General features: G+C 37.9%; 2 protein-coding genes across 2 annotated transcripts in view; one reads left to right on the top strand and one right to left on the bottom strand.

Moving 5' to 3' along the window:
- The first annotated feature begins 1,194 nt into the window (after positions 1 to 1,194).
- mc2r (melanocortin 2 receptor) lies at positions 1,195 to 3,393 on the top strand. Its single transcript, XM_005742949.1, has 2 exons — positions 1,195 to 1,547; positions 2,838 to 3,393. The coding sequence occupies exons 1-2, from the start codon at positions 1,195 to 1,197 to the stop codon at positions 3,391 to 3,393; spliced, it is 909 nt and encodes a 302-aa protein (XP_005743006.1).
- A 4,845-nt stretch (positions 3,394 to 8,238) lies between these two features.
- Positions 8,239 to 16,964, bottom strand: part of mc5ra (melanocortin 5a receptor) — a 19,371-nt gene continuing 10,645 nt past the window's right edge. The window contains exons 2-5 of the mRNA XM_005742948.1: positions 16,518 to 16,744; positions 16,307 to 16,413; positions 11,667 to 11,855; positions 8,239 to 9,538 (exon numbers count right to left, since the gene is read on the bottom strand). Of these exons, the coding sequence (XP_005743005.1) occupies positions 8,968 to 9,538; positions 11,667 to 11,855; positions 16,307 to 16,413; positions 16,518 to 16,709 (1,059 nt within the window). The 5' untranslated portion in view covers positions 16,710 to 16,744 and the 3' untranslated portion in view covers positions 8,239 to 8,967. The remainder of the gene's footprint in view (positions 9,539 to 11,666; positions 11,856 to 16,306; positions 16,414 to 16,517; positions 16,745 to 16,964) is intronic.

The raw sequence follows: 16,964 nt of genomic DNA, 5'->3' as shown, positions 1-16,964 counted from the left end.
ACACTTTGTTCCACGGGAGCTGCAGCGAGCTGCCTGTTTTCAGCGGCCCTGTGCGTGTTTTCTTAAACGTGACCTTCGCTCTTGCGATTACCCAGTGGAGGACAGCTGAAAACAACCCACGGCCTCCACCTGAGGTCAGATTTTTGCTGTAACACGTGGAGTAATTTTTGTTTCTTGGTCTTTTATATTTTTATTTTTTTGTTTCACTCAACAAAAATCAATTATGTTTTAAGGTAACAATAGATGAACTTTTGTAATTATTTTCAAACTCAGAACCACTTTGCTTCTATCGTTTCTCATCTAGCATTAATGTTTCTTTACTGCAAACAAGCTGCATACTACTATTTTACTTTCTCACTAAAACATGATATATTTTCTAAGCTTAGCTTAAAAGGAAAACCTCAAATCTGACCTAACATGGTTATATTTCTTTTGTGAAAACTACTGCAACTAGTTATTATTCCAATTTTTAAAATGTATTTTTAATCTTTATAGCACTTCTACAAACCCAGTTACAAAGTCTTTCACCTCTTGGATAAATAGGTTATAGGTCAAAGCTTGTGACAGTCCTGATCTAATAAACTAATGTTCATTCTTTGTAATAGCAACACAAAAGAAAGCCTGTTAAAAGCAACATTAATATTGTGTCATTATGTAGCATGTGACATTATTATATTATTTTTTATATATGTAAACCTGCTGCCTGTATTTTTGTAGTTTATCTCCATTGTTTTGTTTGGCAGCTGTCCATAAATTTAGTCAGTAAGTCTCTTACCATTAATTAGTGTTTTAAATTCAAATTTGTATCTATAAAAAACAATTGTTACTTTTTGTTGACTTTTTTTAGGTTTTCAGCAAATATTTTTGTCATGATTTCATGAAATTATTGATGACAAGAAAGTTGAAGGATATTGCAAAGTGTGTAAATCTACATTTTGAGACCTTTATAGGACTCATTAAGTCACAGGTATCAGTTTAAACTTGATCTCTATGTTAAAAACAGGTCAGCGGGTAAAATGTTTTTGTAAATGTAAGAATGAAGGCAGTTTAAAATGTACTGCAAATATTCATATTTAAACCAATTCGTGAAACAATATTATTAAACTTAATAAACTTTCAATGCAAAATAGCCCCAAAGTAAACATCTGCCTTTAATCAGCATTTAATCCTGGACGACCACTGTCTTGACCAACAATGAACAGCTCTATATTGAACCAATCGCACTGTCCTGAGGTGGTGGTTCCCAACCCCGTCTTCTTCACCATCGGAGCGGTGAGCTTTGCAGAGAACTTCCTTGTTGTGGTAGCTGTCATACGGAACAGAAACCTCCACTCGCCAATGTACTGCTTCATCTGCAGCCTGGCAGCCTTCCACGCCATCGCCAGCCTGACCAAAACCTTGGAAAACCTCATGATTGTGTTTGCTGATGTGGGACACTTGAATAAGAAAGGCTCTTCTGAGACCACGCTGGACGATGCAATCGACTCCCTGCTGTGCATGTCTTTCTTGGGGTCCTTTTTCAGTGTCCTGGCCATTGCCGTGGACCGGTATGTATGGAGCTCTTGGATATGGAAACATAAATATCTTAAAATGGTTTATTTTATAGTGTGGAGAATGGTTTTCATGGCGAGATGAAAATATTCCACTCTAGGCTACTCATCCCCCAAAATCTCATTTTTTTTTTGTTATGCCTTAGAAAATCTCATTTTCTAAGGCATAACAATGCTTAGGGCTATTTGAAAACCCTTTTAAAGAAAGAACTGACTGTTACTTACAGGAACCCACAACATGTTATATTTGCCATACAACGAATGATTTATTCTATTTGCTGCTAATCTAGATGTTCTAAATGGTTTCTCTATGGATCTGTGGCCCCGTAATGATTTATCCTCTGCTGATATTTATATAAGGAGAATTTAAAAAGCTTTCCACTGGGCTCTGACTCTTTGATGTACAGTTAAAGGCTTACTGCAGTGGCTTCCATCATGTCTACCCAAAAATCATGAATACTTTATTACTGCAATGATACTGTTTCTCCACCTTTCAGGCAGCTATCCAAATTTTAAAATCAGTCAAAGAAAAAGAGAATGCAACATATGCACATTTATTTATAGTTTTGTTTTTTTTTAAAGGGAACTCTGCTTACTTTCACTTATTTTTCAGTTATATCTACAGTAGAAATACTAAATGCTCATATGGAACACAGCCGTCTTCAGTAGTTTTCCAAGTAATCCTGTGAGCCAAAAGAAAAGCTCTCTAAAAGAGAGCTGATATCCTTCATAAATTCATCTCAGGATTTCACCTCTGCTTGTGAGAATAGAAGCGACACTTGCCCGCCCCCATTAAAACATTTTATTTATAAGAGGCAGCCAGCCACAAAAGGCTTAACTAGCAGTGGAATTGGGAGAGTATAATGAGCAAAATAAAATAATTTTGTCCACTTCTGGGCTGAACAACAAGCTAATGATAATGTTCATGACCATGTCCCACATTTTTCGCACAATTGGTCACCCAATTAATGCTTATGCGGCTAATATGCATTCAACTCTTAACTCTGTTTTGGGTTTCACCATCTCCTGAGACAAAAACAAAAAACCATTTGACTCTTTACAAAACATGTCATCCAGTGTGGATTAAATACATTTAGGATTATTTTGTGGCACAAAGCTTCCTGCTAATGGTAATGCACAGCAGTATCATGTTAAGGCTCAGTTAATGTCGTAAATTTAGGCGACCGAGCTGAGTGAGGAAGCTTCAGTGAAGTTAAACGTAGTCACTCAATCCTTGACAGCCTGTGATAAGTTATGAGATAATGAAATGATTTGTTTGTCTTCCAGTTACATCACCATCTTCCATGCACTCCGATACCACAACATCATGACAATGCAGCGCACTGGGGCCATCTTGGGCATCATCTGGACTGTGTGCGGGGGCTTGGGCGTGCTGATGATATTGTTCTTTGACTTCAAGCTCATCATGATCTGCTTCGTCATATTGTTTTTCATCTCCTTGGTGATTATCTGCTCCCTGTATGTCTACATGTTCATGCTGGCGCGCATCCATGCCAGAAAGATTGCAGCGTTACCGGTTGGTGGCAGGAACAATCATCACCAGCAGCGGTGGGGGAGCAACATGAGAGGGGCCCAGACCGTCACCATCCTGTTTGGGACGCTGGTGGTTTGCTGGTCGCCATTTTTTTTCCACCTCGTCATCATCATGGTGTGCCCCATGAACCCCTACTGCGAGTGTTACCGATCGCTGTTCCAGCTGCATGTGGCGCTGCTGACGAGCCACGCGCTCTTCGATCCGGCCATATACGCCTTCCGCATCGCCGAGCTCAGGCACACCTTGAGGAAGATGCTGCTTTGTTCTGACTGGAAGCTCTGTTCGTAGAGACACCTGCTTTACTTATTTTATTTTAGTCTGTTTATCCAGTCAAATGTTAGCTTTTCATCAAAGTGTCCTTCGCTCAATATTCAAATTTTAGAGTGAACTGTGAACTTGGTTGCCGCTAAGCAGCTGTTTCTCCAAAGGGAATTCTTTAGAGACATTCTAACATCCCGTGTATTTGAGTAGGCACTGTGGCACTGACTAAAGCGCTATATAAATACAGGCCATTTACCATTTACCATTTACTGTCCGTCGATCTCCTCTCTGTTTTGCTTGAATCCACTGTCTCCTCCTTTCTCTCAACACTTGGATGTTACCTACTTTCACAAGTGTCAATGCATTCATGTTTGAAATGAACCTCCTGTGCTAACATCCCAACGCATCCATTTTAGAGCGCCTGTTACCAATGAACATGCATTTTTTTTCTCAAACCTGAGTGACACGATGTCCACATTTACAAATGTGAAAAATAAATTGACAACGCTCTCATTTCACTATCTGCTTTTATTCAGACACAATAAAAATAAGTCATCTTAAGCCAACAAAACATCACTTATTTGAACTGAAGCTCACGTTTACATTTCTTCATGCCATCACCGAACATGAAACATGATCCCACAGCTGTTTGCATTGTGTCACTGCACATATACACAGAACTAAGCATACAACGAGCAATCAAAACACAAGCTAAACCTTGATCCAGGAACATATAATGTTCAGTGTTCTTGCTGCTGCCTTTTGTGGGAACGAAAACAGAGCACTTCACAATAATCAGCAACAATGAATCATTCTGCAAAACTGCACAAATGCTGCACTGGAAGTGGATGTACACTTAGTAAAATATTTGTTTTCTTTACTAATTAAACTTACAATGGAGACAAAACAATGTACAGTTTTACATCAATATTCAAAGCACTTTTCATTGTGTTATACTTTTTTGATCTTACATTTTCAAAGTACTTGCAATAAACATTAAAGGAAATAACAGTAAGGCAATTACAAGACTGAACGAAGAAAAACATCCTCTTGGCGCTGTTGTTTTCTCTTAAAACAACTCTTATATTACTTTCCATCCACAAACCAAAATGCATCAGCCTGAAAACATGAACAATATAAACAACTTTCTGTTTTTGCAATAAATACTGATACGTAACAGCAAATAACTCGTTTCTTTTAGTGTCTACCGCACAGCAACATTCTGTATGAAAGAGCAGTTTCAGCAGATGGCTGCATTTCCGGTAAAAATCTGTCAAGCTTCTCAGTTTGGAGGTAGACACCACCAACACACACTTACAGAAGGTATAGTGAAGCTATTTGTACATTCATTTTTACATTTCAAGCAGCTTTACATAGCTTTATACATGCCCAGTAGGGTGGCATTGAGAAGTGATCACTGGGGGTCACAGTGACTCAACAGAGCAGTGACTTTACATTCAGATCATAGCAGAAATTGCTGTGCTACCGGGCGGATTTGAGACGTTTGCTTGTTAAGTGTAGCACTAATGCAGCACAGGGCGAACAGCAGCAGGCAGAAAACTGGCTGATGACAAGTGATGTCATTCAAAAGTTCAGCTTAGCAGGGCAGACAACTTCTCCAGTGTACAGATAACAAGCAAGGTGTTTGCAGTGAGGCCATTTACAAATAATGTGCAACTGGTGGGTTTGGTTGCATTGGGTGTAAACACATAATCCTCCAAAGGAACACTGAGTCCACTATGAAGCGCCTTGAGGCGACTTATGTTGTGATTTGGCGCTATATAAATAAAATTGAATTGAATTGAATTGAATTGAATTAGGTGTATGAGAAGAAAAAGAATCAGCTCAATATGCAATTCCTGTTTGTCGAAGAGTGCTCATATACCTCCTTTAGAACATGTGCATGCAATCTGAGCTGCATTAGTTCAAAATATGTTTTCCTCCTAAAATGACAAACTATTATAAAAAACCTGAAGATGTGCTAAAACCTATAAGAATCAGAATTGGTCAGATAGTCACCGCTCTGTAACCACCTGAGTTTTGGAGGTAGATAACCTCTCAAATCTGTCAGTATTCTTGCATTAGAGCAGTGCACTGGCCTTTTTGGGGCTTTCATGGTGTGTTAGGCAACATTTTACCTCCATCACATTGCCATCATTGCACACTAGTATTATGAAATCACTTTTACAGCTGCAGGTGGTTCTTCTGTTTAGCCGTATGTGCCTTCTGCATCACTAGATGGAAGGTGCCCCTTTGTTTTAAAAGTGTCTTTATAAATCGACTATATTTATTTAGCTTTTATTTATTCTAAATATGAAAACAGTTGTTTTCTAATGGCACTGCTTTACATTCATTCGCTGGCACTTTTTAAGTCAACCCAAATGTTAGACCTGTACTACCACTGATCAGGGTCTTTACTATGAAATGAGTTAGGCATACTCAAGATATCTTATTGTTATCTGGTTTCACAAAGCCTCCCGTCAGCAGTCATGTTAAGTGGCTATGCCAGTTGTCATCAGCTCAGTAAGTCAACCCAGAATCCCCCAATTCTAGATGTAAGAATTCCATATAAAAGGAGCGGTGACATGGATCATTCTAGTGCTGCCTGTTTGTCTTCTATTACAACCTGTTTTCTTAAGAATGAAGAAATTAAAAACACAATACAGGCTAAAAGGAACAAATGATTAATACATTAATAAAGTAAATTACTTGTATTCTTACTAGTAAATGATTTGTGAGCAAGTAAAGAACAAAGTCAACAATTGAAAGGATTTACTGCTTTAATCAGCTTCTTTTGAAGATTTTGCCACGACACAAAAGGCTATAGATAAATTAAATTGCTTTGCAGTCACCAGGAAAAAAAGTTAGAAAGTTTTCCTCTCAAACCACATCCCGCTTTGTAGTTAAGGGCCGATGCTATCTCTTGAATCTTAAAAGCAAATGCTTCCCTTTCTTCCTTCAGTTTTTCCAGCTTGGCGTCAGAAGCAGACTAAAGATTTCTCAAGACAAAATTTCTAATCGACAAAATGACGCTATTTGACGTTAAAGCCGTTCCATATAATGGCAGCTGGCTCATTTGACCATTATCCTCTCCAGCAACAGCTTCATTCAGGCAGAAAAATCCAGGAGTAAAAGAAGAATTACAGACATGCTAGTAAGAAAACCAATAAACTGGATCTTCCATGCTAAAGTCAGTTGTTTCTGTGAAATCAATACATAGGGCTACTTTGATGGCTGCATGGTCCTACAGGATCTAATGAAAAAACATTTAGTTTTTGTTCATAAAGTCACAAAATAAAAAAGAACTGTTAAGCTTTGAAAAATAGAAATTTTCTTTCTGTGGTAAAAAGTAATCTATGTGATCTATGACGTATTTGTTTGACCTTGTCATTACTACAGTGTGATTATTACTACTACTCATCATTACTACTACTACAGTGCAATGTATTCAATATGTTCACGTTAAGGCTTGTTTTCTTCTTGTTATTTTCAATGTAAATATATGGCTGCATCACCATTTTTCAAGCCTATAATCCTTAAAACCATGTGATGTTGATGGAAAAGCCCTTGATCACCTAAGCAGCCATCCAGGCTGTGCAGATCCATAAAAAGACCATAAGAGGGTCTGATTTTGACCATAAGAGATCTTACATTTATAAATTATGCTGAAACTGGTGGGAAATGAGAGGATTTGACTTTCTTGAAATATAAAATAAGCTGCCAGATTTCCGCTTCATTTCATAACCTTTGACCAATTTTCTGGAAACCTCCACTTTCCTCTGTTTAATACACCTAAATTATTTCTTTTATGTTTTTACATATGCTGACAGCCTTGTGCATCTTCCTATTCTTTACTGTACTCTGGCATTACAATTCAATTTTATTTATAGAGCACCAATTCATAACAAAGGCCATCTCAAGGCACTCAATATTGTAAGCTAAAGATCCTACAATGTTTGAAAGACACGCCAACGATCACACGGCCCTCTATGAGCAAGCAATTAATGACAATGGAAGAAAAAACTCCCATTTGACAGGAAGAACCCTCCAGCAGAACCAGGCTCATCTACCATGATTGATTGGGGGTTAGGAGAATGAGAAGAGAACAGAGCGAGACAGGACAAAAGCAAAACTATAGCAGAGACAGCCAGAGTTTAATAATGGTTAATGATTAAATTCAGTAGTGGTGCACAAGAAGCGCTCTGTGCATCATAGGAACTTTGTAGTGTGGCTGCCTGTGAGGATCATTAATCTCCATTAAATACTCAACATTGATTTCTTGCAAGTGGTGAAACTATCCCGGTGGCATCAAGGGGAACTGCTGTTTTTGCCATCTTAAAATTGTCTTTGTTTTTGTTCTAAGTTTGCCTTTGTTAACAGGACATGTACACACCAAAGAAAATAAGTGAAACTGTAGATTCCAGTACCTAATAGACAAACAGAGTATAGGCAACTGCAGCCACAAATAAGAGCATTTTACAGGGTTAGTTCAGCCAACATGAAATCCTTTATCACATGAATGATGTCTGAGAGATCACTTTCACTTTAGTAATGTTTTAATTGATGTCTGGTTTTAGATTTAACTGGACAACCATTGCTGGCCCTGATGGAACACCCGGTGAATGACAGAGAGTCTTCTATGCAGAGGACGTGCTACTCTTTTTCTCTGACCCTCCTGAAATTCAAAATAATTATTTAGCATCTCAAACAGATTTGGTAGAGGACTCTGTGAAAGATGTGGAAAAGATTTTTGATTATTATATTCAAAATCTGAATAAATATAAGTGTTGTTTCACTTGCGCTTGTTTAAGGGTCTTTAAAAAAAACCCTAGATACTACTTACTAACCAAAGCACTACTCTCCATAACTGGGAAACAAACTTTGATGTGTAAAATTGCTGTTTTAATTTGTAGTCACAGCTTGAAAGAAAAGCGAAAAAAACCCAAAAACTAAACAAAACTCACTAACATATGGATGTGGATAATTCTTACCACACCTTCCCCAACTTTTGCTGACTTCATTGCCTTTGTTAATTTATGCATGTGAAGTTAATGTTCAAGGAAGTACATCAAGCCGTCTAAATTAACAAAGGGTACATTCGTGTACATTTGGCAGCAGTTCTGTAATTTAAAGCCAGTATATGAGCACTCTTGCAGCACTGAAAGAAAAATATCCTGTCTCTCCATTTGGCTACTGCATCAGACATATTCTGGGAACAGAGAATAAAAATCTTGCCTATTAAAAAAGAAAGGCCAAAGGAAAAAAGATAAAAGAAATGTCAGGGAGAATGAAAAGCAGGCCACAAACAGTTTTGTGTGACGCACGTTAATATGAATCATGGGCTTGGACTTTAGATGATCCTAACTAAGCCTTAAAATAATGCATCTAGTAAACTTTTTGTGTACATGGTGGACGCATTAGGAGATAACTCAATGTTCCAGTCTCCTTTCCAGCTTATACTTTTCAATAGTTGCTTGTGTGACGGTACACTGTACTGTCTGAAAAGTGCAGTGAACCAGTCCTTGGGTAGTAGTATTTCTATTCCAGCGTCATATTCGGTCAGTTCACTTTACCCATCCTTTCACTGGTCTTTTCTATTTCTCAGTACTTACCAGTCAAAGCACAGATGTTCGTGCAGACGTTTCTCAGACTGTAACAGCAGATGATCTCCTTAAACGTCTTCCTCATCTCCTGACTCCTGAAGGCATAGATCAGTGGGTCAATCACTGAGTTGCACATGATGAGGATGAGGTACATGTTGAAGTGGGACATGAAGCACACGCAGTAGAGATTCCGTGGGCAAGAGATCATCAGGATGAGGTGGAGAAAGAAAGGAGCCCAGCAGACGATAAAGATCCCCAGAAGGATGGTCAGTGTGATAGCCCCCTTCATGCTGGTGCGCTGATGGATGGAGTTGTAGCCGGGCAGGGCAGCAATGCGCTTCACGTGCGAGCGAGCGAGCATGAACATGTGACTATAGAGGGAGGCCATGATGAGCAGCATGGCAAAAAACATAGAGATCAGGCAGATGATCACAGGAGTGGAGTCTGAGTAGATAATGAAGACAATTCCGCAGCCAGTGCAGAAGGTCCAGATTCCCCCGATGATACAGCCAGCTCTCCTCACCGTCATGATGTTGTGGTACCTCAGTGCATAGAAGATGGTGACGTACCTGTGGATAATAACATAGTATCCACCTCAGTAACCTCTAATTTTATATCAACATTTATTGCTCACTGATGAATTACAAAATCGTTTCAAGTCAGAAAACTTGACATTTAAACATAACGGGGACTGTGTGTGTGCTGAATACAATAACTCACAGAGAGGGAACCAGACTACAGGTCACATGAAGTGAGACATTTATTCTTGAGACATTCAATATTCAATGAGGATAACGTTAGGCATAAAAGGTGCAATTTTGTTATTTGGTGGCTCTGTTGTAACCTCTGGTATGAATGTAATTTATATGTCTTTGAAACAATCTCGTAAATATTAAATGTCACTGAGAAACCAAATGAATATCATATTGTCAAGTTTCCTGATTCTTGTACACTATGTATTTATACCTGATTCATATACTGAATCAGAGTCAGCCTAATATGGACCCGAGTCCACCTCTTTCAAACAGCCTCTGGGGATGGTACAGTATCATCCAGTATGATGATCTATGCAATGTTTGTAGTTTTATACATGCTCCAGTACATGAAGGAATAGCAAGCATGGAAAAGGGAACAAAAGGAATGCCAATATGTTAGAAAGAGTAAGATTTAACTCAGTTAAATGTATATGGATCAAATATCAACATGTCTGACAAACATTTAAAAAAGAACAGTTTTTCCAGTTATTCTACATTCATTATTAAGCAGACAACTGATTAAATGGTAATCAATGGTAACAAAGACACACTTTTAAAATAGTGATCACATGCTAAATGTAGCTGTGAATGGTTGTGTGCAATCAGGACGAACTAATAAAGAACAGGCACTGAATAGTTTGAAGGCCTTATTGCAATTCTTCCAATTATTGTCATTTGTTAGGTTCTAGAACTAAGAAGTTATAAAATTACTGTTTAGAGCGGCATACTGGTGCTCCGTAAACCTGCGTGGGTTCTTTGGCTTCCACCCACAGTCCAAAGACTTGCATGGTAGGTTAACCCACCGAATTAGGAGATTTGAGGCAGACCTTTTTGAAATAGAATGGTCAAAATGAAAGCACAAGATCAAGAAAGTGTGCCATCGGTGCTTATGAAATATTCATCTCTTAATAATACAGCTTTGCTGTTAAATATTCAGGCTCCAAGTTGAGCTCAAGCTCAGATGAAATTAAAAGATCCATTTTTTTCAATGTGAAAAGCCCATAAAAAGACACGAATGGTGAAGATGAAAAAAACCTGCACATTTCAAGGGTTTAAAATCTACTTCACAAGCATACAAAAAAGCAAAAGAATGAAAAGGGAAATCAGAGAAAGATGGACATTTTCTGAGTTTTCTGTCTTGCCAGATAATTTATTGCAAAGTAAAAAGTAAAAAAAACTAAAATTTTCTGCCTGTCTTAACATTTGCACAGATGCATTAGAGTAAGCAGCGATCCCCATGATGAATGAACCAAATTTGTTGTGTGTATCAGAGAAAGAAGGTGGAAATTAAGAAATAAAATGTCAATTTAAAACAAAAAATTAAACTGCATCAAGGCTGGTTTACTCATCTGCTTAAAATTTAATTCATTCACACAGTGAGACAACAAAAACACTTTGATCTGTTCAGCACTGACAACTAAGATTTAGTGCAAGCAGTATTTTTCTCTCCTCTTTACCCCATATGTGTATTTGTACAGGTATATAATGACTTTAATATATTCCCTTTGGGTTTTTTTCTTTTCTTTTTTTCTTTCTTTCTTTTTTGTTTGCTTTGTTATGTTTCATGCTTTTCTTGATAATGAATAAAAACTGTTTAAAGAGAGAGAGAGAAAAAAGGAAATGTCAGAGGGAACACATGACAGGAATTAACTGAAGGAGTGCCAAATAAGCACTGCCTCAATTTTCCTTAAAATTAATCATAAAATTACAGGGTCCTTTTTTGTTGTTATAAATTGTAACACGTCAGTTATGTTCAAGAACATTATTAGGAAACTGGGGGCTGTGGTGTTGGGCTGATGGATGAGGATTCATTGTGACTAGAGCCTTCAATTAAAACTTCAGTTCCCTTAAAAACATTTCAAAAGGAAACTATTAAGAAACAATAGCAAAAAGAAAAGAAAAAAAAAGATATATTTGTGCTTATACTCCCTTCCATCATTACCTGTCCACAGCAATGGCCAGCAGGCTACACATGGATGCAACGACAGAGATGCAGATCATGGAGTCCACCATGTTGTCCATCTGCCTGATAAAGTGATCCTCCACCACCAGCTGTCTGTTGTTGAGAAGATAAATGATGATGGTCTCCCAGGCGTTGGACACACTCACCAGCATGTCTGCTACTGCCAAACTGCAAAAAACCAAAATACTTTATACAACCTTTATTCTGCAAACAGATGTTCAAATAAATGTTTCTATATGCACTTCCTTCTGTGTATTCAGGAGCTGACAGAATAGCTGCATTCACCCTCCTGTTGTGTAAACACTTTCTTCTCACAGTCATACTGGGAAAACCAATTAATTGATTTAATGCCTGAGTACAGTCTTTCACGTTCTCCGGAGGTGCAGTTGAGGAAATGCTTTGACAGTCACATGCACTCACAGCCTTTGCACAAGCAACAAAGCCAGCAAAGATGGTGGGAAAATGGATCCTATCTCCCCAGTTAAAAGTGGTCACGAAAAAAAAAACTGCACTGCAGACAGACAGACGCTTGATGCTGTTTCCAAACACTGTTTCTAAATAATACTAATATTTTAAGAGCTTCTTAAAAATAAACAACATGTCTATGCTATTTATGTATATTTACATGTAAAATTTGATGTTTTTCCACAGCAAAAATGGTTAAAACAGTGATCCTATAACTGCTGGTGGCTGATGGTCAGAGTATGTACATAGTGTGCATAGTGTGAACAGAGGCAGGGGCGGATCTAGGCAAATTTTCTTTGGGTGGCATGGAAATCAAATGGGGTGGCAAAATCAAAGCAATTTATTTTTTACACATATGCATGTGTTACATTCTGTAATATGTATTATATACAGTTAAAATACATCAAAAGCAGTAAGTATACAGATGTTTCATATAAACGTACTCTATAATTTTCTTTTTCTTTAGCCCACATAATTAAACATTTCAGTTACATAAAACATGTGAATTTTGATTTTATGTACCAGCCTGTATGATGAATAAGTATGTAGAACAATAAGCATAAAATCAATAAAGCTACACAACATGAGGTGATTCATTTACAAACACAAGTCTAACTAAAGTTTCATAATCTTTTTTAATTAGAAATAATCAAATTGCTTAAATTTACACAAAATGCCACAAATGAACCCATTTTTTCACAAATTTTTCATGTTTTATTTGGTTAACGCTCTGGGGTCCAGGGTATAATTGGCCATTTCGGACTATTTTTTTATTTTATTTTTGTGATTCACCTTTAAATTTATTTATTTATTTTTGCCTTGCCTTGTTCTTTTCAGCACAATCTCATCTGTCTGAATTTACAGTTATTTTTTCCTTCACTGTACTAACACAATTGAACTGAAATCACACACAAACATATGAGCCAAGTAAGGAAAAGGTTCTTTCACTGTAAAAACCACAAACATGTTTACAGCTCTCTAGATACACCACTCAGAACCTGATTAGTCCCAATTTTAACTCTGAATTGTTTGCCCTGGACTAAATTTAGAGTCAGGAAAAGTCTAGTTTTAGTTGACACATTATTTCAGAGGTGTCGCAGAGCAAGGTTAACAATCTGGCTGTTGTTAGTTTTCTAGATTTTCCACAGCTTTCCACGTTTGGACTCCATGCCTTGACTTGACAAATGATTCGTATAATGAGTAAAAGCTTCTTGGCCGGAAGAGGTGATATTTAAAACATTTAGCTTAAGATGTATTTCTATGCTTTGGTGCCATTTTGGTGTTTTGGTGTTCAAATGAGAATTCATGACACTACAATAATATGTTCTCCAGGACATCTAGTTGAACCTTGTTGGCAAAGCAATTTGTTCAAGTGCCAAAGAAAATGACAGCAAGTCTCACAGAAATAATAATGAGCACAAGCTCTTAACACCACGTTGAGTGGAGGTGGCATGTAATATGTTAAGATTGCAGCCCACAGGAAGCAACAGGCTCTCCTCTATTGTCTTGGTTACCAAGGCAGCATATTATATCACGATCAACATCGTTGATCACCAAATACTCACAACTTACCTATAGAGAGAAGGAAAACAACACATTAAGTAGGAATGTATTTCTTTTTCCCCCCATGAATCGAATGGATTTTCAAATAACAGATAACAAGTGTTATCATGCAGTAACTCGCTGTACCTCAGTGTTACGCCGTGGCAGTCATTCAGAACCACATGAACAGAAGCGCTATACAGCTCGCCAGAAATTCAAAGACTTAGTTGAATGTCTGCTGTGTCTCTGCACAGCTGAAACACGTTTGCTTTTGTCTTAGTAAGAGGATTAAGTCTTTCAAATCAGAAGACAGACCAAACAAAGTCACAAGAAATTGGTGCTGATGTGAAAACAGACATCCAAGTATTTTTCTGATTTATACAGTAGGGTCATTAAAAGTGTGACTTGGTTTTGATGTGGCAGCTGCTCCAAATATGTCATGATTTTTGAGTCCACAGATCTCTATTGGTTGGAGACAAATTTAAAGAAAGAAGGTTAATCATAAGTTGTTTAAATCATCGTTACCTAATGATTAGCACAAGATTATAAGATCAAAAAGCCTCTTTTGTAACTCCCTGCTACAAATGGTTTTATTTAACCATTTATAATCAGGATAAAAGATTTATGTCATTTTCAAGAGTTCACATGTTTCCTCTGGCAACACATGCTGCATGACATTTTTCTAAGTGGAAAGAATGATTAGATTTCACATTGGATTATATTGGAAATCTGCTTCTGCCAAGCTCAGGATGACCAATTATCTTCAACTGTTCTTCGGCTTTTATAAATAAACCAACTTTTCCACTTCAGGCAAAAGAAAAATATTTTTTGCACAACTGAGCTTTTTAATCAGTTACATGAAGGAGAAGGTTTGGAAATTGAAACTCATTATTTCTTTGAATTCTGGCAAAAAATCCTGTTGTGTAATCACATAGAAACATACTCTAGACTGTTACCTTGAAGTCACACTTCTACAAAACAAAAGTTCGCTCTACCTGAGCCTGTAAGCCATTTAAATTGCTTTTTATGGTTACTTGTATTATTTTTCTTTCATACTTACTTGCTTGTTTGCTTGCTGGCATGCTTCCTTGTGTTCTCCTTGCTTTCAATTTAAAAGAGACCAGTAGGATAGCTCGCTTGGCATCTCCTGCCAGGCAGTTCCACAGCTGAGGGGCCTAGTAGGCAAAGGCCCGGTAACCTTTCATGACCTTTCCAGAACCTTTATTCATGAACCTTTAACAGAGCACTGCCAGAGGAACTCAGGAGCCAGACTATTCTCAATAAAAACTACTGTTAGCCAGTGAAGGGCAACAGGGAGGGATTGGTATGTTGTGGTTGCTTCTCTTTCTGTGGTTTTAAAGCTACGTAGGCAACATCAGCTGTAGCCTCTGGAGCAGAGTAAAGTGCATTACAATATTCAATTCTATAGACGATAAAAGCATTGATGACCTTTTTAGAACAGAAAGGATTAATCTAATCCTGGATAGCTGTCTCGGTTTTACAAAGCAGGACTGAACCACTTTAATCATTTGTGTCACAAAAGATAAATCAGGACCTTTCTGAACATAATTGATAACGGTTCATGTCTATTAATTACATCAACATAGGCTACTCCGAAAGTTATCGGTTCAGTGTCTGGCAGATACCTAAAATCCATCCACACAGGGGGTTATTCACATTGCATTGAAGCTGACAGTTGTTTGCTAGGGAATATTCCAGGATCGTTGTTGTGATTTCATTATTAGTTATTATTAATAGTACTGTTATTATTTTTCCACAGTATGTCTTTAGACCCATCTTCCTCAACCCCAACTGGTGGCAACGGGTGGCTGCCCCTGCATGGTTCTGTCAGAGATATAATGTATTCCTTCTCATCTGAGGCTTTCTGGGTGTTATTGTAGGGTCTTTACCTTATAAGTTGAAGTAACTTGTTATGATTTTACACTACATAAATAAAACTGAACTGAATTGAATTGACTGAACTGCTGAATTGCTTTCTTAGGTCATCCTCAAACGTATTTGCTATCAGGTCATAGGTCAGTCAGGATGGTCTAATGGAACGTATCCTGCACTCTCACTGATAGTTGCTTCAATCACTAAGTTGAGAAATGTTTATCTCATTGTTTTGTTTGTTTGTTTTTGCTTTTTTGAAGTTGTTACATTTTATTGTCTTTCTGTGGTCTCTGGTCGCCGCATTCCTCCAAAATGCTTCCTGTGTGGATGCAGCGTTGTTATGGTCGTTTGAGAAGGGCTTGAAAATAACAATGTGAACTCAAATGATATGGGCCTTGAGGGGAGGCATGCATTGTTATCCAATTATAATGGTTACATTAGGGTGTATTCTAATCCTAAATGTATCCATTTACACTAATATGTTGACAAGAGTGAACAAGGTTTCACTTGGGACCTATATTGCATTTAGCCCCTGGGAAAGGTTGTATTACACCAAGACAGAGAGTAAGCACTGAAGGATAGAAGCATATTTTAATAAACTGCTGCTTAACAAAATCTTTTACACATGGTAAGCTCACTTTATTAAAACGGTTTTGGGTGGTCCTCATACATTATTATGTTATTTTCCCCTTGATGTCTTAAACCACTGAGGAGTTTACCTGCAGACAAAGAAGTACATGGGGGAATGTAGGTTCTTGTTCTTCACTATGGCTGTGATGACTAAAATGTTCTCCAGCAGTGAGATGATACCCAGGATCAGAAAGACCTTAGGAGAGGAGATCAAAATACAGACCAGTGAAGAGACAGTCGGGGTAGTGGTAGCCAAGAAGAAATCACGAGATAAATAAATGAATCCAAAGTGCTACAGACCTCGATAGCGATGTGGACCTGCTCGCATGCTGCAGGTTTGGAGGTGCTAGCCTTCTCTGATAGTGGAGGGATCAGGGTGTAGTTTTGATGATAATAGGAGTAGCCCCAGGTAGAGTTACCCAGCAGCACCTCCTCTTGGTAGGAGGATTCATCAGACACATTCATCTCTGCTGTGGGTCGGGTCTGGATCATCGCAACTCTTACCTGGAGGCCATTTTTCAAGCAGGCTGAAAGAAGAAACAAGAAGAAGAACGTGAGACTGTGTCATGCTTTCACGTAAGCTTTGTAATATTGAGATCATGCTTAATATTATGCCAGCTTCAATTACACATGCTGCAAACAAACATCGTTCACCCCAAGCACCTTGTTTATTTAACAACATACAAATAGTATTCGGTTCCTTGCAAATGTAACTCCTGTGTGTGGTCCTAGTTTGGCCTCCATTAA

The sequence above is a fragment of the Pundamilia nyererei genome, unplaced genomic scaffold, assembly GCF_000239375.1.
Source record: "Pundamilia nyererei isolate P.nyererei 1_Seehausen unplaced genomic scaffold, PunNye1.0 scaffold00125, whole genome shotgun sequence".
NCBI classification, from domain to species: domain Eukaryota; kingdom Metazoa; phylum Chordata; class Actinopteri; order Cichliformes; family Cichlidae; genus Pundamilia; species Pundamilia nyererei.
The sequence above is the reverse complement of the archived record's forward strand: the minus strand, read 5'-3'. Positions and strand labels throughout refer to the sequence as shown.

What these genes read in the sequence shown, in the direction of transcription:
- mc2r (XM_005742949.1), top strand. Translation starts at nt 1,195, where the DNA reads ATGAACAGCTCTATATTGAACCAATCGCACTGTCCTGAGGTGGTGGTT. An exon ending in CTGGCCATTGCCGTGGACCG is followed by an intron (nt 1,548 to 2,837) that starts GTATGTATGGAG and finishes TTTGTCTTCCAG; the next exon opens with TTACATCACCATCTTCCATG.